General features: G+C 43.7%; 1 protein-coding gene across 7 annotated transcripts in view; it reads left to right on the forward strand.

Annotated features, from left to right (window-relative positions):
- The window catches only part of Mta3 (metastasis associated 1 family member 3), a 117,190-nt gene that overhangs the window by 26,104 nt on the left and 65,252 nt on the right, over positions 1-25,834 (forward strand). For all 7 annotated transcript variants that reach the window (XM_034513981.2, XM_076942383.1, XM_076942384.1 and 4 more), the window contains exons 4-6: positions 4,458-4,584; positions 20,853-20,916; positions 22,685-22,802. In XM_034513981.2, coding sequence (XP_034369872.1) covers positions 4,458-4,584; positions 20,853-20,916; positions 22,685-22,802 — 309 coding nt within the window. The remainder of the gene's footprint in view (positions 1-4,457; positions 4,585-20,852; positions 20,917-22,684; positions 22,803-25,834) is intronic.

Below are 25,834 nucleotides of genomic sequence, written 5' to 3' on the forward strand. Positions count from 1 at the left end.
CATTGCCTGTATGTGGCTCCCATTTCCCCTTCCTTCCTTTCTCCCTCCCTCCCTCCCTCCCTCCCTCCCTCCCTCCCTCCCTCCCTCCCTCCCTTTCTTTCTTCTTCCCTTCCTCCCTTCTTCCTTTCTCCATTTTTCTAGCCCTTCACATACCCGATTTAAAAAAAAAAGTTGGGAGTAATGGCATACAATTTTGGCCCTAGCACTTTGAAGGGAGAGGCAGGTGGATCTCTGTGAGTTCAAAGCCAGCCTGGTCTACAGAGTTTCAGCACAGCCAGAGCTATACAGTAAGACCCCATGTCATAAAACCAAAGCTAAAACCAAGACCAAACCAAACCAAACTAAATTTTAGCAGGAGCATAGCTCAGTGATCAGGAGCCCAGGTCTTACATTTTGTCCCTAGCACCACAAAAAAGGAAGTAAGCATTTGGTAGACTGAGGTAGGAGGAGTGCCTTGAGTTGTCAGCCTGGACTATATAGTGAATTCCAGGCCAGCTGATGCTACAAACAAACAAGCAAATACTTCAGAGGTTGAGGCAAGCAGATCTTTGTGAGTTCAAGGCCAGCCTGGTCTACATAGAGAGTTCCAGGCCAGTTAGGTCTACAAAGTTTAAAGCTAAAACAACAGAACCAACCAACCAATCCACCCTCCACTCCAAAAGTGAGGCTTGCTATTGTTATTCTGATACGTTATAGCCCCGTTTGCTCTGTGGAGTAGCATTAGAATTCAGTTAGCCATGTCTTTTATAGCAACAATTTATCAAATTCCAATTAGGTAAAGGGTCTAATTCTGTATGTGATATTTGCTGTACTAATAGTACCAATGCAGCAATAACGTTATCGATCTCCGCCGGTGAGATGTTATTGGACCTGCAAGTAGCTGCTTCCTTTAGAGCTGTGTCTCTGTGTGCATACATCATTAGAGAGCACATTCACCGAGGCTACAGTTGCCTGGTTCCTTGTTTGAGCTTGGTGAGACTTTAACTTCTTTACTATATTGACTGATTGTGTGTGTGTGTGTGTGTGTGTGTGTGTGTGTCTGCCTGCCTGCCTTTGTCTCCACCTCTGCGCATATATAGAGATCAGAGAACTTTGGAGAGTCAATTTTTTCCTTCCATTATGTGAGGCCCAGGGATTGGAACTCAGGCCACCAAGCTTCATGGCATGCGCCCTGCTGAGCTAACTTGCCTGCTCCTAAGTGAGATGTTAAAACTCAGTTTTCCAGGCTTGTTTTCAACTCAGGGCTTTAGAATTTGAAATTAGAGAATATGACAGACCCTCATACAATTAAAAAAAGAATTGTGGGAATTGTGTTTGATAAGATACCTTCTGGGGTCCTGGGCCCTAAAATCAGCATTATGAAGACTGAGCTGGGCGGTGGTGGTGCCTGCCTTCAGTGCCAGTGCCTGGGAGGCAGATGTCTGAGTTTGAGGCCAGCCTGGTCCACAGAGCTGGTTGTAGGACAGCCAGGGCTACACAGAGAAACCCTGTCTTCAAAAACAAAAACAAGAAACAAAGACTTGTGGTGATTAGATATGCTTCTGTCCGTGTGTCACCTGTGGTGGTCTCACTGGGAGAATTTTGCAGTGAAGCCAGGTGTCCCAAGTTCACCCTTGGGTTGTGCTTTCTGCAGGAAAAGCAGCCAGCCTTTTTCCTGCCTGCTGCAGCCTCATTCTGAGTCTGCATTTCCACTATCCCCATAGCTTGAACAGTCTGCTCCAGGTGAGCCTGCCAGGGGCCAGTGAGCCTCCAGAGCCGTTACATTTTTATTATTTTTTAAAGTTGTGTCGCTCAAATTAATCAGAATTATGTCTGTAAATGATATTGATGTCCTCCTCCCTTTAGGGATATTAAATGTAATGTCAAAAAAAAAAAAATGGCATGTAGCCACGTGTAGTAGTACATCCCATAATCTCAGTACTCGGGAAGAAGACAGAATGATGGTGTGCTGGCTAGTTTTTGTTAACTTGACACATTTGGGAAGAGTAAAAATGCCTGGATAAGACTGGCCTGTGGACAAGTCTGTTGGGCATTTTCTTGATTAGTGTGGGTGGTGCCACCCCTGGTCAGGTGGTCCTGAGTTGTATACGAAAGCATACTGAGCATGCCATAAATAGCAAACCAGTAAGCAGCACCCCTCAATTGCTTTTGCCTCCGCTTCCTACTCTGTCCTGAGTTCCCTTAGTGACCCATTGTTACCTGGAAGGGTGGGTGAGAAGCCCTTTCTCCCGCTGAGTTGCTTTTGGTGAGTGTGCTATAGGAGACAGTAACTACAGAAAGTGAAACATCACACACACCGTTGTCTCTTTGTTTTGCCCATGGTCTCTGGCCCTGCTTCTCAATGGCCAGGTCACTGACCCACTCCCTGAGTAGCACCTGCCTCGTTGGGTTGAGCCAGTGCTAGGACCTCTTCGCTCTTAGACTGGAGAGCTGCAACAGTTCTCAGCGAGCCTCATTCGCTCTCCTCTTGGGGGGCATTGTGCCACCATCTTCACTAGGAACATGTAGCTTCTCTTTGGTCCCAGTTCCTCACGTTGTCAGCTTTAAACAAATGAACCTTGTGGAGGGTGTTAGAGGTGACTTACCTTCTGGAAGGGAAGGGGTTCCCGGAGCCCCTCCTCTGCCTGCCTGCTAAGAGGAAAGACAGAAAAGATGGCCTTTTTCTTTTCATTTCTGGGATTTTTTTCTTTCTGCAATGTTGGTCTTCATGGGTTTTTGTTTTGGAAACAGAACTAGACTGTAAAACCAGGTTGACCTTGAACTCCATCCTCCTGCTTTAGTCTTTGGTATTACTGGCATTTCCCCCTTCCCCAAATGATTTGGCTTTTAGTGTTCCTACAAGACAAAAGGGTTAAGTATTATAAACCTGTTGTCTGTATACGTGGGGTAGGGTGTGAGGCCGCCAGCACTGGGCCCACACAGTTTGTTTAGTTTTTGGAGCCTGTTTTCTTACATCCCATGCTGGCCTTGGACTAGCCTGCAGTAACCTTGTCCCATCTAACCTTCTCCGTTTATCTCCTGAGTACTGGGGTCTCAGCACCTCCGGGACAGCAGTGATGCTGTCCTGGGGCATGATCTGCCTCCTGCATGCTCAGCCCTCCCTGCCTCAGACCTGGGTCTTTAACAAAATGTACTAGCTTTCTTTCAGTTTCTCATTTCCTGCTTCAGGTTCTATGTCTAGTCTAATCCTCCCATTGTTTTATTAGTGTGATTCAATTGGAGGTTCTGTCTGTCTGTCTGCCTCCCTCTGTATCTGTGTCTCTCATTTGGTTTTTTGAGACAGGGTTTCACTATCTAGACATTGCTGTCCTGGCACTCACTATGTAGACCAGGCTAGCCTCAAACTCACAGAAATCCACCTGCCTCTGCTCCCCGAGGGCTGGGATTAAAGGAATGCACTACCATGCCCACCTCCATTTATATTTTAGTTTAATTAAAAAATGTTGAGCTCTGTAGCCCCAAGCAGATTAGGACACAACATATTCCTGCCTCAGCCTCCTGAGTGTTCGGATTCCAGGCATATGCTGCTGCCACTCACATCTGAGCTGCCATGTCTTCAATCACTTACTTTTAATTTACTTTTTTTTTTTTAAAAGAAATTTATGCCAGGTGGCACCAACCTTTAATCCCAGCACTTGTGAGGCAGAGGCAGGAGGATCTCTGAGTTCAAGGCCAGCCTGGTCCACAGAGTGAGTTTCAGGACAGCCAAGGCTACACAGAGAAACTTTGTCTCTAAAGACCAAAACCATATATATGTATGTGTGTGTGTGTGTGTGTGTGTGTGTGTGTGTGTGTGTATTTATTTGTGTGTATCAGTGTGAGTTGTGTGCACATGTGTGCTTGCAGGTATGTCTGCATATGTTATCTTCTATTATTCTCTGTCTATTCCTGCAAGGTAGGGTCTAAGTTGACCCTAGGGTTGTGTTTTCTCTGCTGGGCTGGAAGGCAGCAAGCCCCAGAGGTCCTTCTGTCTCTGTTCCCAGAGCTGGGGCTACAATTGTTAGTGAGGACACCAGGCTTGTGGTATGGGTATTGATCCTAAGTCCTGGTCCTTGATTCTGCAGCAGGGGCTCCCAGCCGCCGAGCCAACCGCAGGCCCGTGTGCTTGCTCACTTATGTTTGTAAGCCAGGACTCACGGCGTAGCTCTTGTTTACCTTAAACTTACACCCACATGGGCTTGCAGTCGGTCATCCTCCTGCCTGCCCTGGGATCACAGGTGTGTACTGCCATGACTGAGTCTGCCACTTCAACATTGGCACTTGTCTTCTTTCTTGGCAGTCTGGAGAACTTCATTTAGGGTTGCGATTGCAATGAAAAGCTTCATGTGAAGGTCAAAAGTGATTAGTTTGAAGAAAATATCAAATCTACTAACCCTACCTGTCGATTCACCCTGCTTTGATATCCCAAGAGGCATCATGAGTTGTAATAACGGATTCTTTGAATTTTGTTTGTGTAGAAGAAACTGAGGAAGAATCGGAGACAGCAGTTGAGGCTGACTTGACGGAGAAGCAGAAGCACCAGCTGAAACATAGGGAGCTCTTTCTGTCCCGCCAGTATGAGTCCCTGCCTGCAACACATATCAGGTGAGACCTTCTGGAAGCTGCTCTGACGTGTCTAAGCAGTGTCCCAAACTCTTGTCAAGATCTTGCTCAGCTTGGCATACTGCAAACTTCATACTAGGATTTGATCTTGGAGTTTATAGGGTGTGTTAGCATGCAGACGTCCTGAGCAGGCTCTGCAGTGATGCAGGCATCTTCCTGTGGCCTCATCACTAACAGTCTGAGTGTCTGTTAGCAGCACACACAACAGTGTCTAGTGGATATTCTCTGGGAAATGCTGTACTTCTTTGGATTGCAGTCACGTGACTCCAGCCCTCGTAGGGGGTATTTGGCTTTTTATTTTCTTGTGAGTATCTTTGGGATGGAAACTCTGCACTTTAATACTCAATTACTGGCATCAGCTCTGTGCACTTATTTAGTTTAAAAAGTTAATAGGTGTGTTTTTCAGTGTTAGAAATTGAAGCCTTGCACACACTAGGCAAGCGCTCTGCCACTGAACTGTGCTCATGACCTTTGCTCTATGCATTGGTAAGATCTGACTTTTATCATTTGAAAGTTTGTGCTGCAGTGATGGTGGTCTTGTTGGATTTACTGATAGGAATTAAAGGTAGTCACAGAGCCGGGCAGAGGTGGTACATACCTTTAATCCCAGCATTCAGGAGGCAGAGGTGTATTTCTGAGTTTGAGGCCAGCCTTGTCTACATAGTGAATTCTGGGACAGCCAGGGCTACATGGAGAGACCTTGTTTTAAAAAATTAGTTTATAGGAATTTACAAGACAAATGGCTTCTGGGACTGGGGTAGAGTTCAGATGATTGACTGTTTGCCTAGCAGGTAGTAAACCCTGGGTTTGGTCCCTAGCTTTGTGAAAGTGGAAGTAGGGAAATCAGAAGCTCAGGATGGTCCTTGGTCAGCCTGGGCTACACGAGACCCTGTCTCAACCACATCAGAAGGATGGCTGGTGATATGCTCTTAAGACTGTTGACCTGGTTCAATCTCTGGAACTCACAGTCCTGGGTTCTATGAGAAAGGAAAGGGAGAATCCGTAACTACAGGTTGTCCTCTGACTTCCATATGTGTCCCATGGAGGTGCACGGTACCCACTTTCCTCACACAGAAATTCATGTAATAATAATAGTACCATTAAATTGAAAAAAAAAAAAAAAGACAAGTAGATTCTGACCCTTGATGAATAAAACTTTAGTAGTTGGCATGGTTTCCTCACTTTCAACTGAGTGCAAGACACCTCGGGTAGAAGGAGCTGGTGAACACCAGTTGTGTGCAGAGGGCAGTTCGAATCCAAGGCAGTGACTGGAGGGACTCAGTGTGCTGCCAGCTTAACCAATTCCTGCAGTTGAGTTCAGAATCTGTCTGTCTGTCTTTCTGTCTCTGTCTCCTCTCTCTCTCTCTCTCTCTCTCTCTCTCTCTCTCTCTCTCTCTCTCTCTCTCTCTCTCTCTCTAGCTCCTTGCTGATCCTGACAGTGAATACTTCATAGAAAAGTAGCAACTGTTTTAGTAATCTCCCCCCCGCCACACACACACCTGTGTCCTCCAGTGTTCATCTTGAATCTCAGTCAGCATTTCTGCTGCAAGGTTTGTGGTCCTTTCTAAAGCTCTGACCTGGTCCTCCTACTTACAGGTGCCGGCTGGCCTTCTGTCAACTTGACACACAGGCTAGAGTTATTTTAAAGGAGGGAACCTCAATTGAGAAGATGCCTCCGTGAGATCAGGCTGCAGGCAAGCCTGTAGGACATTTTTTTTAAAATAGTGACTGTTGGATTCTGCCCATTGTGGGTAAGAGTCACCACTGGGCTGGTGGTCCTGGGTTCTATAAGAAAGCAGGCTGAATAAGTCATGGGAAGCAAGCCAGTAAGCAGTACTCCTCCATGGCCTCTGCATCGGCTCCTGCCTCCAGGTTCCTGCCCCGACTTCCTGCAGTGATGAGCAGTGATGTGGAAGTGTAAGACAAAGCAACCCTTTGCTACCTAACCTGCTATTTTGTCATTTTTTTTTTCCCTGCAGTATTAGAAACCCTAAGACAATTAACAAGTTTGAGGGTTCTTTATACATAGCTTGTTTCTTCATGACTGGACACAGACAAATTCCAGAATAGCAAGCGTATGATGAAGAAACCACTTTTGCTAATGGTTCCCGAAACGTTGACTCCTCTACAGTGAGCATCCTGTTACGGCTTTCCTTAGGAGTTAATATATTCTGTGTGACTTAAGTCCTCTGCAAGAAAATATCAGGTCATGTGAAAATCTTTTCACTAATCCAGCTATTTCCAGAAAGAAAACTAGGTACATATGTTAATAATTTTGCTTAAAGAATAGAACATGAAAACATACTATGAGATTATTTTATTCTGGGTTCCATTAGCATATATTAATTTCATATAATAATGGTTTTCATTATGATAGCGTTATATATTATTTTTTACCTGTGCATAATGTTTTGAGATAAGGTCTCTTATAGCCCAGGCTGGTTTTTAACTTATTATGTAGCCAAGGCTGGCCTTCAACTCTTGACCCTTTACCCTCCAGATACTGGGATTATAGTCATGCATCACTGTGCCCAGATGAAATTTTCTTAAGGATGTGCATAACTAATAAATATTTTTAAAACCATATGCATTAATTATTTAATTGGAAGAAGTTAGAATATAAAGATTCATTTAGAACTCAAGAAGTTGTGGGGCCAGGCATAGATCTTGTTAGAACATGAATCTGACAAATGGTTTAAAGAATGTATCCAAAACACACAAGTGTATTTTTAATTTACCCTTCTGATAGCTTGGAATCTGTTTACAAGTAATGTTGGTTTTCTTTAACAGATTGCTTGGAATGGAAAAATGGTGTTTTTCATCCTCCATAAGGCCCGAGAGAGTGTATTGGAATATAATTATCAAGACACTTATGCAAGGCTTTACCTAGTGACGATGCTTTGAATTATGATGAAGAGACATTTATGCCTTTTTCTTCTGTTTTCCTGGTTGAGGGGGGAGTGCAGAGCCACGCTTTCTCCTGTGGCTCCCCTTGCAAACAGCTGAAGGTAGTTAGAGGCAGTCCCTAGCAAGGCACAGAGCCTCGCTGAGCGGCCGCATGCTGATGTTGGACAAGTGCACAGGAGAGTGGTCTTGACATTTTGCTGGGGTTGAAGTCCTGCCCTATCTGCTTCTGATTCAAAAGGAGAAAATTGCTGAAGCCCCATTGTTCTTTGGCAGCTAGAGGGCTGATTTGGTGAATACTGACTTTTTGTTCTCAGAGACGGCCATCAAATGCCCAGAATTTTCTTCCTACTGAATGGATCACAGGGAAAGCCTGACAGCAGTATTCTTGAGCCCTCTGGTGTAGGTGAACTTTAATGCTCACTTGCTGTAAGCCTCCCTGTGTGCCTCAGAAGCAACTCTTTGTTCCCTCCGACTCAGCTGGGAATGAGAGAGACCTGGGCTTGTTCTGAGCAGAGTCGGAGATTCACCTCGTATCTGTGAGATGCGACATAAGCAGTGGGCATCCCTTGGGTGTATTTCCAGGGTTGGAGGAACTGGACAGAAGCTGTACCCTTCACTCACGTGCTGTGCTTGGGTCCTTCAGTAATAGATTTTATGTTGCATGTATTAAAACACAAAGATTTATTGTTATACCAGCAATCATTATTTTACTTTATCAAGTCATTTTATGTGCATGTCCAAAGCTTTCGTACATATGGCAAGTGCTGCATGCCTTTCACATGCACGCCCCGTGATTGATGAGCAGTGTACTTCATTCGCCTATAGTCGACACAGCATTTCTACATCTGAGGAAGGCAGCACAGTTAGAGCCGGAGAAGGCTGATGTGCCACTGCTTAGTGTTACCGCCTGCCTTATTTCTAAATGAATCCTTCCTCTTGTTTCGTGCTACTGGGGCTTCTGTATTCAGTTTTATAAATGGCCTGAGCTTATGTGTGGTTCATGTTCTAACAGCTATTGAGCCTTTTCTGTAGGGCTGCTTTTCATGTCCTTATCCACGGCAACTCTGTACGTAGATCTGTTATTAGCCCTGTTTACAGATGAGGGGGCCAAGGCACAAGACAATTTCGTGCTTGCCTAAGTCTCCCACTTTGTAAGTTGCATGTTTGGATATTGTCTGATACCTGCAGATATTCAGTATTAATGGCTCATACAGAGCTAGTTCTAGAAAAACATCAGGCACAATGAAGCTGTGAAGTAACTTGTTGGGAAGGCGGGCTCTTAAACTGTCAATCTCCCGTTATTCTTAGAGAGACTCTAGTCAGTTGGGTCCATCCAAAATGAAAACTGTTTAAGCAGATATATTGTTTGATTATTTCAGAAGATAACTTTACAATGCTACCTGCATGTATAAACCAGGAAATAACCCTCTTAATATAGGTTTATGAATGTGTCCTTTCTATGTCTGACATTAGCGTCTCCATATCTCAAATACACTAAGCCTGGCCTTTTGAAAGCTGCTAATTACAGCATTGGTACATGTAACGATTATGTCTGTTCCAGTCTGTGGCACAGCTAGTCATAATTTAAAAGACTAATTCTTTCCTTCTTGCCAGCCCTGAGATCTGGACCACAGCCTTTGAAATTGGGCTTCAGTGTGTCTTGTAAAGGTTTCCTTGGATCCCTGTTGATAGCTGGCCCCAGTATGTCCTTTAGTAACAGGTTTTGAACCTGAATATTTGCTCCCCGAGCTTCTCTTGTAGCAAAGCATGAACAGTGATGGAGGCATCCATTATATGCATGCTACTGGACCTTGTCTTAGTGCAGGGACCCATTCTTCCTTGTTGTTTAATTTTGGCTGTGCTGGACACCATACTCATCCCTCCCCCTACCCCGCCCCCCAATACTGGGATTAGATCCAGGGTCCCGTGTATCTTAATATCCCTATTGTGCTTTTTATTTTTATTATTTAATAAATACTTATTGAATTTTGTTTGCTTTAAGAAAGCTTTACTCCATAGAGTGGGCTAGCCTGGTGCTCCTGTCAATCCTGATCACAGCCTCCCAGCTGCTGGGATTACAGTCATGACCACCACCTGCTTACTCAACTATGGGTTATTTTAATTAATTTTTTTTTACATTTGTTTATGGGGGGGGCTGTGAGCATGTGCATGCCGTACTGTATGACTGGGGGTGATTTGAGTTAGTCTCTCATTTTTCCATATGGGTGCTTGGAGTCAAGCTCAGGGCAAGATCGAACTCAGGTTGTCCCCTTTAGCTGGTGGCAAATGCTTTTACCTACTGAGCCAGATCGCTTTCTTAAAGGGGCCAGAGAAACTATTTCAAGTCTTGTTTTGCTAACAGTAGTTGGGTCCATTTTGAAGACCCAGGTGTATAGTCTCTGTGCTTCAGAGGAGGCCCGAGGCTCTCTTGAGCAGTTGTCAGGTTCATATACAGAATACAGACATCATGCCCCTGTCACTGTCTCCATGCAGAATGGCTACAACCACCATCTGCAGAAAGCGTCCTTGCCTAAGTATGCCTGCCATGTGGCAACTCCAAATGAGGAATTGTCTGTCTTAATTCAGCTCTGAGAGTCTCGAACAGCTGTTAAAAATCTGGCACCTTATGTAAAATTTGCCTAAATAGTTCTGTCCAGACTACATCTTAGACTGCAAGAGGTCAGCATCTTGTGTCTCTTTCTACTGCGGAGAACTGACACAGAGGCATTCAGAATTGGAACCTTGCACCAAGTTTCTGCATTTCACCTAAAGGAAACAAAGGCCATTAGCAGATAAAGGAGCTTCTCACTTATGGTTGACCTTATGTAGACTTTGAGATCAAGGATGTCAATTAGATTGGAATATTTAAGTCTTATTAGAATAAGAAGTAAAGATTGGGTGTATGACAAACAGGCTGCTCAGGACTTTGGGGGGAAGTGACTTACTTGGAGTTGATATCAAACTTCTACATGGCCACAAGGTGGAGGATTGGGAGGTCCCTTTATATACAGACCGTTGCCAGGCAGAATCATCTTGTAAAGCATTTTGCAGGCACCATGGGTGGGAGGAATGAAGGCTGTAAGGCCAACAGGAGGTCTTTGTGGGAGGGACTGCTAGAGTTCTTGTGTTAGCATCTGTGTTTCTGATTGTGGAGATACTGGTGCATTCTCTCTCTAATATGTGTGTGTGCGCACACACACACACACACTGCATATTATATATATACTGCATCTAACTTTTTTCTTTCAGACAGCCTAGCTGTAGCTCGAGCTTCTGTGTAGTCCAGACTTATCTCAACTCTGCAGCAGCAGCACAGCGGAGGCTAAGCGGGGAGGCACATAGGGTCTTTGACTGAGGGGGAGGGTCCACTCCACCTCCACGAGTATAGTTAGTTAGTCACTCCACCATTTCTCATGGCTCCTGAGTGCTGGGGTTTAGAACAGTGAACCTGGCTTTCATAACATGTATCATGGGGTGGGGGGAGGGTTGTGTGTAAGACAGTTGTGGGGTGATGGCAGAAGCCATATACACTGTCACTCTCTTCAGACACACCAGAAGAGGGCATCAGATCCCATTACAGATGGTTATGAGCCACCATGTGGTTGCTGGGAATTGAACTCAGGACCTCTGGAAGAGCAGCCACTGCCGAACCATCTCTCCAGCCCTCTCCTTTTGTTTTTTTTTTGGGTTTTTGCTTGTTTGTTTGTTTTTGTTTTTTCCGAGACAGGGTTTCTCTGTGTAGCCCTGACTGTCCTGGAACTCACTCTGTAGACCAGGCTGGCCTTGAACTCAGAAATCTGCCTGCCTCTGCCTCCCAAGTGCTGGGATTAAAGGCGTGCGCCACCACTGCCCGGCTTTATTTTCTTGATTAATGATTGGTTAATGAGGGAGGACCTAGCCTACGGTGTGTCCATCCCTGGGCAGATGGTCCTGGGTGGTGTAAGAAACGAAGCTGAGCAAGCCAAGAAGAACAAGCCAGTAAGCAGCACCCCTCCATGGCCTCTGCATCAGCTCCTGCCTCCAGGTGCCTGCCTTGTGTTCCTAGCTTCCCTCCATGATGGACTGTAAAATTGTAAGGTGAAATAAATCCTTTTCTCCCCAGTGGCTTTTTGGTTATGGTGTTTATTACAGCAGTAGAAATCAAACTAAGACAGGAACTTACTAAGCAGATTGAAGAGTAGACTAACAAAACAAAATAAAATAGCTGAGTCAGGGGAAGTGTCAGGTAAACACTGAGCATTTTGGGGCAGGGCAAGGACTGTGAGCTTGAGGTGAGCCCGAGTTAATGCGAGTAAGACCTATAAAAAAAATCAAAAGAGCTGGAACAAACTCATAGTTCTTGATTTCTGGTACAAGTGACATGGCTGTAGACTGGGATGATATTGCCAAGGCCATTGGTGTCATGGGGTAAGAACATTTTTTCTTTCTCTCCTTGATATTTGAGGGGGTGTGCAGAGGGCTGAAGGAGCTTATTTTCTTGGTTTGTCTTTCAGTTTCCCCAGTAGTGAATACCTTTTTGCAATGTTTCTCTTTACCTGGTATTTCCATCTTGGTGCTTAGATTTATGTCATGGCCATACGTGGATGGGATAGGATATGTCTCTCAGGCACTGGGTAGGCACATTGCCTCTCAGACTGTATGTGCTGTGTGTCCTAATCCTTTCCTAGTGCCACTTCCTGATGACCAAGTATTCAAATATTTGAACCTCTGTGGGACACTCTTATTTAAAGCACCACATTCCACTGTCTGGTCCTCATAGGTTTGTAGCCGTATCATAATGCAAAAAATATGTTCAGCCCAACTTCAGAAGTCCCTGTGGTCTCAACACCGCTTAAGAGTCCAAAGTTCAAAGTCTGTTCTGAGACTCATGGCAATCTCTTAACTTGAAAATCAAAAAGCAGATCAGATGCTTTCAACACACAATGGCACAGACTATACTTTACCATTTGGGAGGGAGGAGAGGAAGCATAGTGATGAAATCCTGGACTAAAGCAAAAGCAAGTCTAAAACCATCAGGGCAAACTGTAAATTTTGTGTCTCTTTGTTTGATGTCAGGGTGCTCTTCAGATGTCAGCTCGTGACTGCAGCGTGCCTCTCTCTCTGACGCTGTGTCCCGCAGCTCACCACTTTCCTGACAGATCTCCCCCTTTGACTCTGGCATCTCCAACCTCTTGGGGTCTCCAATGAAATCCAGGCTTCACCTTCACAGTTCCACACAATGGCCTTCCTGGGCTACCATTTAGGGGCACCCCTATCACATGCCTGGTCTCAGCAGCTTTCTTTAGCCACTGAGAGATAGTCCACAACCCCCTCCTTGCATGTTTGACACTACACCCAGAACCATGTGGCCAAAGCTGCCAGGTCCTGCTGCTTGCTGGGGCTTGAACTCGGCCCCCTTGTTCAGTTACACTTGGACCTGCTGTCTGTTGTTGATGGTTTCCTTCACTGCCTAAGGGGCCTCTAATTCCTTTCGGGAAGTAGGAAGCTCAGCTGGGTAGAGTTTTGTCCCAGGCCACCACACACTATTCCGTTCAGAACCAGGCTTCTCTCTGCACTTTATCTCTTGGAGCACTGGCCTTGGGACCATGATTTTTCCTACTGCGCCTTTTGTTCTCAAAGTGTATATTTTGTATTTTCCACTTTCTCCTTTTCATTCTAGGTCTGCATAAGAGTGACACTAGCAACCACATGCTAGAGCCAGTAATAGGCTATCTTGAAATCTCCTCTGCCAATGCCATTTATCCAAAAGTCTTCAACTTAGCCTCATGCTGATTTTTGGGACAAGGGCAAAAAGCAGCCATGTTCTTTAACAAAATGTTTTAAGAATGGTCCCTAGGCCACTTAACTAATATTCTTCCCTTCTGAAACTTCTTGATCTGGGCCCCAACAGTTAAAATTGCCCTCAACACCATCTTCCATGCTCCTACTAGGGCAGACTAGTAAGTCCCACTTGAAGTATCCAGTTTCTTTTATAATCTAAAGTCCTAAAGCCTTCCAAGCGACAGCATGGTCAGTTCTGTCACAGCAATACCCCAGCCTGTGGTACTGATTTCTGTCTTAGTCACTGTTCCATTGCTGTGGAGAGACACCATGACCAAGGCAACTCTTAAGGAAAAAAAAAAAAAAAAAAACAAAAACAAAAAACAAAAAGCCAGTTGACTGGGGCTGGCTTCCAGTTTCAGAGATTGACTCCATTATCATCATGGTCGGGAGCACAGTGGCAGGGAAGTGTGGTGCTGGAGAATAGCCGAGAGCTACATCCTGATCCATAGATAGAGAAAGAGAGGATGCATGGTGGTGTGTGTGGTGTGAGTGCATAAAGGAGATATCCAAAGGTTATTTTGGACTTGTTTTGGGCTTTCCAAAGTCCACCTCCCACTGACACATTACCTCTTAATCCTCAGTAGTGCCACTCCCTGATGACTAAGTATTCAAATATACAAGCCTATGAGGACCATCCTTATTGAAACCACCACATGCTATTGGGTTGTCTCCTTTGGGGTGATGGGTCCTTCCCTGCCTCTTAGGGAGTCATTAGTTGACAGCAGTATCAATGGTGTAATCTAAACTCACACTGTTCCTTTTTCGTAAAAGTTCTTTTTTGGAAAAGTTCTTTGCCAAAATACTACAAGAATACTCTCCAGGCCACTTACTAATGTTCTTTGAAGAAAAGCATCCTTTTGGTAAGGATTTGATTGTGTTGGCCTTTCAAAAACATTCAGTTACTTTTATGATTAGAGAAGGAAAGTGATTGCTGGCTCTTCTATTCAAAACCAGATGAAGTACTGGGTGGAGACATAGCTCTGTGTGTGCAGCTAGCTCTGTGGGCTTCATGCCACACACCAAACCCAACCCCCCAGCCGGATGGACTGCGGCAGACTTGGAGTTGCCCCTCAGCCGCCACTTTCTTGACCGCCATTCTACACAAGGTCCCTCATCCCAGCATCACCTCCCCTCTCCCATGGGGTTTCTATCTTTTATTCTTGGGTGGAGAGTGGTGTTTCCCTGTGGACAACGGACGTGCTTGTGTGGAGTTTCATCTGTCGTGCTCAGTCTCATCTGTTAAAGGACTTCTGAAATCTTTCACCTGCTGACAGGACCCTGGGTTTTTCTTCACACTTGTTTGGGGCCTTTTATTTTCATTCTCTTCTTATCACTTTAAAGGCATCTCAGAAAACACTTATGTGGGCTTTCCTGCCATTTGTTATTTTGTTACTATTGTGCTGGTACTTTAAATAACCCTACTCCCATTTCACTGGGAATATTTGAAACTTATTTCATTCAGACCAGTGAATTAAAAATATATTACAGTAGGCGTGAATGAAGCTGAGTAGATAGATAAATGGTAGATATAGGTAGATAGATAGATGAGAGAGAGAGAGAGAGAGAGAGAGAGAGAGAGAGAGAGAGAGAGAGAGAGAGATCGATCTTGGGATTTCTCTCTTTTTGAAAATTCATTGGGATTCAAGTTATTCAGCATTGGTAAAGCATTTCATACCTAGAGCAATAAATGTTTGAAGGTAGAATTTTTCTTTAGGTGGCTGTATATATGTAGGCTAATAAATAATTTAGCTCCTATAAATAAATAAAATGTTGTAAATACTTTGCATACCTGAGGTTAGTAGCACGGGATAGATGGGCAGAGTCGATAGACAGGAGAGGGGAAGAGTAGTTGCTCCCAGTTTGGATGAATGCTTTTGTAACCTGGAACCCAAAGCAACAGGTGACAAATTAGTCTTTTTGTATGTACTATCACAGAAAACTGATAATCCTCTCCTCTCAAAAATGGCGCTTTCATTTTTGATGGGTGTGTGTATGGGTGTGATAAATGGACAGGGTTCAGAAATAAAAATATAAAAAGTGGATGCATGATTAAATATCCCACTCTCACAGAGCCTACCAATGTTTCTAGACTCTTCTGAAATTTTCCAAAACCTCTTTGCTGATTCGGAAGCAATGCAGCCTGTTCCTTTGTGAGGACATTGTAATGCTGTTGTTATGCTGTGCCCTCTCTGGCACCCCGAGTGCCATGAACTGAAATCCTGAGCCCCACACTTGTTAAGCGTCATTGCCATTGAGTCACATTTGCTGGAGGTTGTACCTAAGTCATTTCACATGCCAGTCACACCTGTACACCCAGCTAGGGCCCCAGTAGTTTTTCCTTTTCCCTTTGACACAGGTTCTTGCTGAAACTCACTCTGCAGCCTAGAAAGTCTTGAACTTAAGACCGGGGTTTCTCTGGGTAGCCCTGGCTGCTCTGGAACACACTTTGCAGATCAGGCTGGCCTTGAACTCAGAGATTTACCTGCCACCCAAATGCTAGGATTAAGTAGTTTTGAACTTATCTGCCTGTCTCAGCCCTTTAGGATGTGGTTATAGGCCTAGATTACCAAACCAGGCTGCCCATTCTCTTCTATGAATGCTTTAAAGTTTTAGTTTATTTAATAATCCTTAATGGATGTTTGGTCCATTTTGATTTTTTGCTGTTAAAAACAATACTGCAAAAAAAATGTTTTACATGGGTGATATAAAATGCATGATTATATATACTCATATATATATGAATATATATATGAATATATATATGATTTGTTGGGGTTGAGGAATTGCTACACCAACCATACAAACACCGATCTCAGTTAAGCAAGAAGAGTTTACACACACCCCAAGACTGAAGGTTCAGGACTGAAAAAAGGACTCAGAAGTCTGATTGTGGTACTAATTGTGTATTTCTGCTCTCAGGGTAGGCTTTTTGTAGGAAAAACTAGGTTCGTAAGTTCAAAGGCAAGAAGTGAAGAGGTATGACATTTTGGCTAACTAGACAAAATATTATCAGATCACCTATAAGCTGATTGGTCCTGAGTGAGGTAGGTGATGGTGAACAGGAATTTCAGAACATTGAGTCAACATGGTGAGAGTGATTTAATCATAGCTTTGGGGCTTATTAGTAGCATTTTTCAGTATCACCTATAGATAATTACTTCTGGGAAGTTAATTTCACCTTATGAGTAAAATGGACACTGAAAATAAGCTGGCCTCAGTTATGTTAAAAGGAGCAGGCCTTGTAAACAAAGCTATGCCAACCAGACGAGCTAAGCAAGTTTTCTGAAAGTTCTGATCAATCTTTCTGTCCTTCCTGAATCGTACTTCATAGAAGTAATGAAACAGAACTCCAGTGTGAATTAATTACATCTTTTAAGCCTTAATGAAGATAATTTTCTTCTTGCACATTATTTTAAGAAATTAGATTTTTACAATTTTCTTGGTAATCTGTAAATAAAAATTTAATTAGCCAAAGCGATGACATCAATGACTGTAAGTAGTGCTCACTATGAGCACCTAGATTCACAGGCACATAACCACACACACACATACACACACACAACCACACATACACATAACCACACACACACACATAACACACACACATAACCACACACACACATAACCATACACACACACACATAACACACACACACACACACATAACCACACACACACACACACAACCACACACACACATAACCACACACACACACACACACACACATAACCACACACACAACCACACACACACACACACAACCACACACACATACACACACATAACCACACACACATACACAACCACACACACATACACACACACACACATACACAACCACACACACAACCACACACACACACAACCACACACACACACATAACCACACACACACATAACCACACACACAACCACACACACAACCACACACACATACACACACACACATAACCACACACACAACCACACACACGCACACACATACACAACCACACACACAACCACACACACACACACATACACAACCACACACACACCACACACACATAACCACCCACACACACAACCACACACACACACACACATAACCACACACACACATAACCACACACACAACCACACACACTTAACCACACACACACACATAACCACACACACACACACATAACCACACACACAACCACACACACACACACCCACACACACACACCCACACACATAACCACACACACACACACACATAACCACACACACACACACACAATTTAATGTTAAAAACAGCATTTTCATTTAAAAATAGTTACTTATTGCACCTAATTCTGCTCTTAACATTAACAGTAGATTGGGGGCTTTTGGGAAATACAGTGAAAGAGGAAATCACACCAAAGCTTATATATGTGGGTTCTTCCTTTAGTCTCCCCCTCTTCCTTGTTGGGCCTCATGCATACTATCAGGTATTCTAGCACAGGTTCATCCTCAACATTTAGCATGCTTTTCTTAAAAAAAAAAAATAATAATTAAACCTTTTTGTACAACATATTTTGATCATATTCTTTCCCAACTCTTCCCAGATCCGTCCCACCTCCCTGGCCACCCAACCTCATGTTCTCTCTTTCTCCTTTTCTCTCAGAAACAAACAGGAACAACAACAAACAAAATTCAAAACAGAAAAACTTAAAAAAAAGAAGAATCAATGAGACAAAACCCAAAATGCCCCGCCCCCCAAATAAACAGACAAACAACACCACCATAAACATGGAGTCTGGGTGTGTGGCCAACTCCTCCTGGGCATGGGGTCTGCCCTGGTGTCGTAGAGACAGTTACTCTGGGCCCGGGGTTTCTCTCCCCGCCTGTTACCATTTACTTCCTGGATAAGAGACACACTCAGCCTTTGTATTTACAATAAGCCTTAAACAGCACGAGAGCTGGGCAGATGCCTGTTCTCTGTGCTGTTAGAATCTACTTTTCTGTCGATGACTCCGAGTTCTCATTTACTGTCTGGGCTGCTCTTTATCCCATTGGCCAGCCCTCGGGGCCATGTTCTCATGACTCACCCACCCCACGAGGGTTCTCCTTCCTCTTCCTGCACCTTTCTTCTCCTTATGGTTCTCCTCCAACCCCGAGCCTGGGAAACCTAAGTTCTTCTGCCCAGCTGTTGGCATCTTTATTTACCAATCCAAAATAACTTGGGGGCAACCAGTCTTAGAGTTAGAATACAAGCAGCATCTCTGTACCCTGGAGTGTGGTTGATAAACCCAGAGATACTCCATTGCAGAGAACTGATTTTCCTTTTCCCAGAAGGCATTGATTGCAAATAGCTTCTTGGTTAAGGGTGGGACCCTGTCTTAGTTAGGGTCTTGCTTCAAATAGACACCAAGACAACTCTTACAGAGGAAAACATTTAATCAGGGCTGGCTTACAGGTTCAGAGGTTTAGTCTATTGCCATCATGGTGGGAAGCATGGCAGTGTGCAGGTAGACTTAATGCTGTGGTGTGTGTGTGTGTGTGTGTGTGTGTGTGTGTGTGTGTGTGTGTGATGTATAGTATCTACATGCATCTGTTCAGTTTACCTGTTTACATATACTTTATTCCCATTCTGTACCCATTTTCAGTTTCTATGGAAGTGGTTTTGACATATACCATTGGTGGTGGTTCTTGTTTTTTAGTTGGTGGTGGTGTTTTTTGGTTTTTTTTTAACTTGTTTTTTTTTTAAGTTGTTATTGTTTTTGTTTGTTTTTTTTTTTAATTGTCCTATTCTGTCCTCTTTCTTTCCCTCTGTCTCTGAGGCAGAGTTTCACACAGTGGCCCAGAGTGTTAATTACTTTTCTGTTGCTGTGATAAAATACCACAGTTAAGGCAACTTACAGAAGAAAGACTTTATCTGGGCTATGGTTCCAGAGGGTTAAGAGCCCATCATGTCAGGGAGGCAGAGCAACAAGCAGCAGGTAGGGGATCAGGAACAGGAGGTTGGAAGCTGAGAGCTCACACCTACAGTTTCAGACAGGAAGCAGAGAGAGGGAACTGGAAGCAGGTAGAAGCTGTAGTCTAAAAGCCAGTCCCAGTGCTGAGTTTCCCTCAACAAGGCTGTCCCCCAAGTCTCCCCAAACAGCACCACCAACTAGGAGCCTACTGTTCAGAGCCTGTGGGGCTCACCCAGAGAGGCCCTTTGAAGATCAGGTGACATTAAGCTTGTGATTCATTCTTAAGAGTCCCAAGTGCTAGGAACACAAGTCCAAGCCATTATTCCTCCTTCAAACAAATTTTGGGGAACTTAAAAAAAAAAGAACAAAACAAAAGGAAAAAGGGGTCCCCCTCACCCTAGATCTTAAAAACTTTCATTTAAAATTTTTAAGTCTTAAATTTCATTTAAAATTTTTATTGTTGTTTTTTGTTTGTTTGTTTGTTTGTTTGTTTTGTTTTTGAGACAATAAAACAGGGTCACTGTGTAGCCCCTGCTGGCCTAGAACTCACCAGGGAGCTGCTTGTCTTTGCCTCATGAGTGCAGGGAATAAAGGTATGCGTGGCCACGCCCACTCAGAAAATTCGCTTTGGGTCAGTGTTTTAGCATTTTAGTTGTGGGGTGTTTTGTTTTGGTTTTTGCTTTTTTTGTTTTTTGCTTTTAATTGGTGGTTTTCTTTGACTCATACTTCACCCTAGTAATCTGAGCAAGACGATCTTGTCTTGTGCTTGTCCATGTGATGTTTGGCTTTGCATGTTTGCATGGTTATTGTGGCTTCGAGTAAATTATTTGTGAAGAATAACCTTGAAAGTATTTGCCATCCATCCTTCTACCTTTTATAACCAAAGTTTCTCTCATAGCTAGCCTCTTAATAGATTCTCAGCCTGGCATGGTGGCACATACCTTTAATCTCAGCACTTGAGAAGCAGAGGCAGGACTGCACTTTTGAGTTCAAGGCCAGCCAGGGCTACATAGTGAGACCTGTCTCTTATTTCTGAAGTCACACTTGGGGCTCCACCCCAGGCCTCAATTCTGAGTATTTGGGAACTTTACTTTGCCCCTTGCTCTGCAGGGATGTTTAAAGCTGAATCAGCCTTTACAGCAGTTCCTATAATGGTTGTTACATCCTGATACAAATGTGCATTATTTCTTGTAAAGAGGTCTGGCTAGTGTACGTGCTCACTTGTATAGGGATGACCGAAGACCCCTCGTGTGTGATTTCACCTCAGTGCTTTGTAGGTTGAGAGTCTCACTGTTAGCCTGAAGGTTTCACTGGGTTCCTTTCTTTTGTAGTAAATAATTAGGAAGAGCCTGTAAGATGTCTTTTGTAATGATTTTCTGTCTAGTAACATTGCTGGAACTGGCTGGCCTCTAAATGCCTGTCAATGTGGCTTTATTGTACAGGTCACTGGAGACCGGGACAATAAAGCTGGTCTGAAGAGTCTGAATATGTCTCTTGCTGTCATCTAGACTTCCCTCTACATTCAGGGTCTGAATAATCCAAGCTAGTACGTAACCACTGTGACTGTAACACCTGTCATGTGTTCCTTTCTTTAACAGGGGGAAGTGCAGCGTGGCCCTGCTGAATGAGACAGAATCAGTGTTGTCATATCTTGAGAAAGAGGTAATTCACAGCCGTCTCTGCTTTGTGCTTTCTCTCCATTACTTCATACGAAGCCACACCTTGGACTTCTGTGCCAGCATGTTATTGTGCCGTCCTGGCAAGAGGACAATGACCAGAGTGCATTTGAGCAGTAGCGTTGTCTGGGCTAAAGGCAGAGTCAGCATAAGCAGTGGCCTTTGTCACTTGCCAGTGAGAGGCTCAGGATGGAGGTGTGGGTATCTATCTCTGAGTCTTGTTCCTTCTCCCTGTGGCCCTTGGTTTTTAGTAAATGGCTCACACTCTAGTGGCTCTGCAGAATTCCTAAGAATTAGTGTCCAGGTTACCATGCTTATTAACTCTTGGGCACTGGAGCCTTTTTGGTTTTATTGTTTTAAAATATTAATTTATTATTATTATATGTTTGTGTGTCTGCCCACATGTACATATTTGTAATGGCTGAAGAGCAGACATGGATGCCACTGTATGCACAAGGAGGTCACAGGACGACTCGGCAGAGTCACTTCTGTTTAGTTATCCCCCCCCTTTAAAAAAAAAAAAGATTTATTTATTTTATGTATGTGAGTACGCTGTAGCTGTCTTTAGACACACCAGAAGAGGGCATTGGATCCCGTTACAGATGGTTGTGAGCCACCATGTGGTTGCTGGGAATTGAACTCAGGACCTCTGGAAGAACAGTCCATGAGTGCTTTAAACCACCGAGCCATCTCTCCAGCCCCCATCTACCTTTTTATGTGGATTGCAGAGATCAAACTCAGGTCATTAGTCTTGGTCTGCAACCAACTTTACCCTTTGAGTAGTCTTGCTGGCCCTACTGAGCTTTTGAAGGAACCAGTGGAATCTTTAATGTGTAGACTGGTTGGTGGTAAATGCAGTGGTTAGTTACAGCTGTGTCCATCTTCGTAGTCCTGACTATGTATTACAGTTGAGACGAGAATGACATAATAATAATAATAACTAGTTAACAGGATTTGCATAGTGATATTAACAAACCACATGGATGGGGCTGAAGACATGGTTCAAGGGTTAAGAGCACTCGATGCTCTTGTAAAGGACCTGGGTTCAGTTCTCAGCACCCACTTGGCCACTTACAACCATGTAAGTCCAGTTTCCTGGGATCTAGTGCCCTTTCCTGTCCTCTGTGGGCTCCAGGAATGTGTGTGATAAACAGACATACATGCAGGAGAACACTGATACACATAAAGTGAAAATAAACACATCTTAAAAAAAAAACACATGTAAGCTCTACTCTTATATGTTTAGTCAATATATGTGGCTTTTTGTTTGTTTGCTCACTTGTTTGCTTATTTTTAAGACAGCACTATATATGTATGCATGCATGTATGTATGTATGTATGCATGTATGTATGTATGTGTGAATGAACTCACAGAGATCCCCCTGCCTCCATCTTCTGAGTGCTGGGACCAAAGATGTAATCATAACAGCCCAGCTTCATTTTGTTTTTGAAACAGGGTTTTGCTGTGTAGCTCAGACTAGTCTCAGAAGATCCTCCTGCCTCAGCCTTCCTTATAGCCAGCCCTTCTAGCTTGGCAAAACTCTGTTCTAGAGTAATTAATGACTTTCTTTCATATTAAGACAAATTATAAAATTGTATATTCTTCTTAAAGGTTAATTTATTCACTAAGATGAAATTTTATATTCTCAGAAGTCAAAGCTACATGTTTCATTATAGTGATATTGGTTTGACTGCTTTACAAAAAGTAAATTAAGCTCAGTTTACTGAGTAGCTTTTGTCTTTTTGTTTTTCAGGATACCTTCTTCTACTCATTGGTGTATGACCCTTCAGTGAAAACCTTATTGGCTGACAAAGGTGAAATCAGAGTGGGCCCAAAGTACCAAGCTGACATTCCAGACATGCTACCAGAAGGTGTGTGTGCTTTGGGTTCAAGTCCTGGGAAACTGGTGTTCTAAAACATGATGGTTCTTGGAACCTTCATGGAAGACGAAACATAAATGGACAGTTTAAAAATTTGAGCCTTCCAGTTTTAGAAGCATAAAAAGCATCAGAGAATAATCTACTCACTAGGGCACTCCTTCATGACTTCATGTTAGTGTGTTGTATGTACATGCATATGTGTGTGAGTGGGTGTGTGGTGTGTGTATGTGTGTGTGAGTGTGGGGTGGGGTAGGCCAGTGGTCAGCGTTAGGTAGGGTGTCTGTCACTGTATCTTCTGAGACCCAGTCTTTAACTGAACTGGAGCCTGTTTATTTCACTAGACTGTCTGGCCAGCAAGTGCCAGGGGTCACCCTGTCCTGCTCAGTGCTGCATTACAGTCATGCACTGCTGTGTCTAACTTCTTTCTTCTGTGGACACTGGGGATAAAAAGGGGATCCCTGTGTTTGTGTAGCAAGCTGTCACTCCCTGAGCATCTCGCAGGTTCTATGGCTGTTTTTAAATTTTAGATTGTGCCAGGCATGGTGGCACGTGCCTTTTAAAGTACAGAGGCAGGTTGATCTCTTTTAGCTTGAGGGTAGCCTGGTCTTACATAGTGAGTTCCAGGACAGCCTAGCCAAGGCTACATAGACCCTGTCTCAAAAAACTACAGCAGCAACAAAATTAAAAACCTTTGGTAGTGTTGTTGAACTTTGAATTAATGTGCGATCCATATTCATTCATATTCCCCCCTCTTCCTCTGGATCCCACCCCCAACCCCACCCACCCCTGAGGATCAGGGCCTGAGGTAGCCAAGGCAAGCACTCTGTCAGTGAGCTCTGTCCCCAGCCTTCTGTCTGGAGATCGGGAGTGCCTTTAGGCCATCTATCTCAGAGGCAATGACGTCAGTGAGCAACTCCATTTTGGTCAGTATTTGGGTCATTTGTATAGTTCATGTAACTGTAAGATTCACTGTTTCAAAATTTTAAAGACCCTTTATTAGATTTATCTTATGTGTATATGTGGGTCGTGTGAGTATATGTCACAGTATATGGGTACCTGAGACATCCAGAGAAGGCATAGGATCTCCTGGAGCTGGCGTTACAGATGATTTTGCGAGCTTTCTGTTATAGATCTTGGGAAATAACTCAGGTTCTCTAAAATAGAGCAAGTTCCAAGACAGCCAGGGATACACAGAAACCCTGTGCAAAAAAATCAAAAACAAACAAAATGAAAATCTATTACATTTTGTGTGGTGTGTGTGTGTATGCTAAAGCTGTAGGGGTTGGTGGGGTCAGAGAACGACTTCCACAGTGTGGGTCCTAGGGATTCAGCTTGTGAGGCTTGGAAGGCTGTATGTACCTTTCCCTGCTGAGGAATCTCGCTGGCCTGACATGCTGTTTTTTAAAAATCACTAATGAAGAAGACGTTTGGATTCTTACTGCCACCTCAGCTGCAGTCTCAGTGTTTCTTCACATTTGTGGTTGGGCAGCCAACTAGAGGTATGGTTTAAAGAACCTTCTTTCTAATTAGCATCTGTTGTGAGAAAGGAACCTAAGCATTAACAGTAGACATGTAAGTGGAGGTGAGCCTGGTGTGGTTGGTTGTACGCTTGGAAACCCAGCACTCGTGAGGAGGCTGATCCAAGAGAGTGCTTGAGTTTTGTCCTGGATTGCATGGCAAGACTATGTCTTGAAAAATAAAAAGCAACAGACAAACAACAAAACCAAAACACACCAGAGGCATTGCCACCACACTCACAATTGCATACAGCTAAGTACCTGCGTGCAGTGCAGATAAACAGTAGAAAGTGTTATATCTGAAAACAAGTGTTTAGGACTTGGTGCAGCTAGAGCTTTCTAAACCCGTTGACAATCTCCAGTGGGCGCGTTTTGACCAGTGGCCAGATTGCAATTTGCATTGGCATGGGAGGCAGCCCTGGAATAATCTCCTGGGTAGGAGGCAGCAACAGCTTGTCAGAATCTGATACAGGCTTGCTTTTTTGTGACCATGTCGGGATAGATTCTAGAAGATCCGGTGTGGTGTTTCAGGATTCACTTATGGCTCACTAACCCTTAAGAAAACAAACACTTGCTGGGCAGTGGTGGCACACGCCTTTAGTCCCAGCACTCGGGAGGCAGAGAGAGGCAAGTGGATTTCTGAGTTTGAGGCCAGCCTGATCTACAGAGTGAGTTCCAGGACAGCCAAGGCTATACAGAGAAACCCTGTCTCGAAAAACAAGAAGAAGAAGAAGAAGAAGAAGAAGAAGAAGAAGAAGAAGAAGAAGAAGAAGAAGAGGAGGAGGAGGAGGAGGAGGAGGAGGAGGAGGAGGAGGAGGAGGAGGAGGAGGAGGAGGAGGAGGAGGAGGAAGAGGAGGAGGAGGAGGAGGAAGAGGTAGCAGAAGAGGAAGAGAAGAAGAAGAAGAAGAAGAAGAAGAAGAAGAAGAAGAAGAAGAAGAAGAAGAAGAAGAAGAAAACAAACACTTCAGAGCTGAAATGATGAGTATGTAGCTTGTAAATGAAGATAAAGATTAGATACTATATTTTATAAATTCAGATAGACCATTCAGTATGAGTTTTTCATAGAACAACATGTCATGTGGGAAATTTAAAATTCCTATTTAAATGCATTGTAACACTAGAATTTTAAGAAAGAAGTCTATTCTCTGTATGAAATTTTTAGTTGTTAAATGGTTAAACTAAGATTTCCAGATTTTGGTAAAACGTGGCTAATAGGACTTAATTTTAGTCTTGGGAAATAGTTTGACATGTCTGACTTAACCTTTTCTTTTTCTTTAAAAAAAGAGTTTGTGGGCAGGAGATGGTGGTGCACACCTTTAGTGCCAGCACCAGGGAGGCAGAGGCAGGTGGATCTCCCAGAGCAGCCAGGGCTATACAGAGAAATCCTATCTTGAAAAAAAAAAAAAAAAAACAAAAAGAAAGGAAAGAAAGAGCGAGCGTGAGGCTGTGCCTTTGGCATTGTGACAAGTGGATAAAGCACCTGTCACACTGGAGTGAATTTCAGAA

Source organism: Arvicanthis niloticus, chromosome 11, assembly GCF_011762505.2.
Source record: "Arvicanthis niloticus isolate mArvNil1 chromosome 11, mArvNil1.pat.X, whole genome shotgun sequence".
Taxonomy (NCBI): Eukaryota; Metazoa; Chordata; class Mammalia; order Rodentia; family Muridae; genus Arvicanthis; species Arvicanthis niloticus.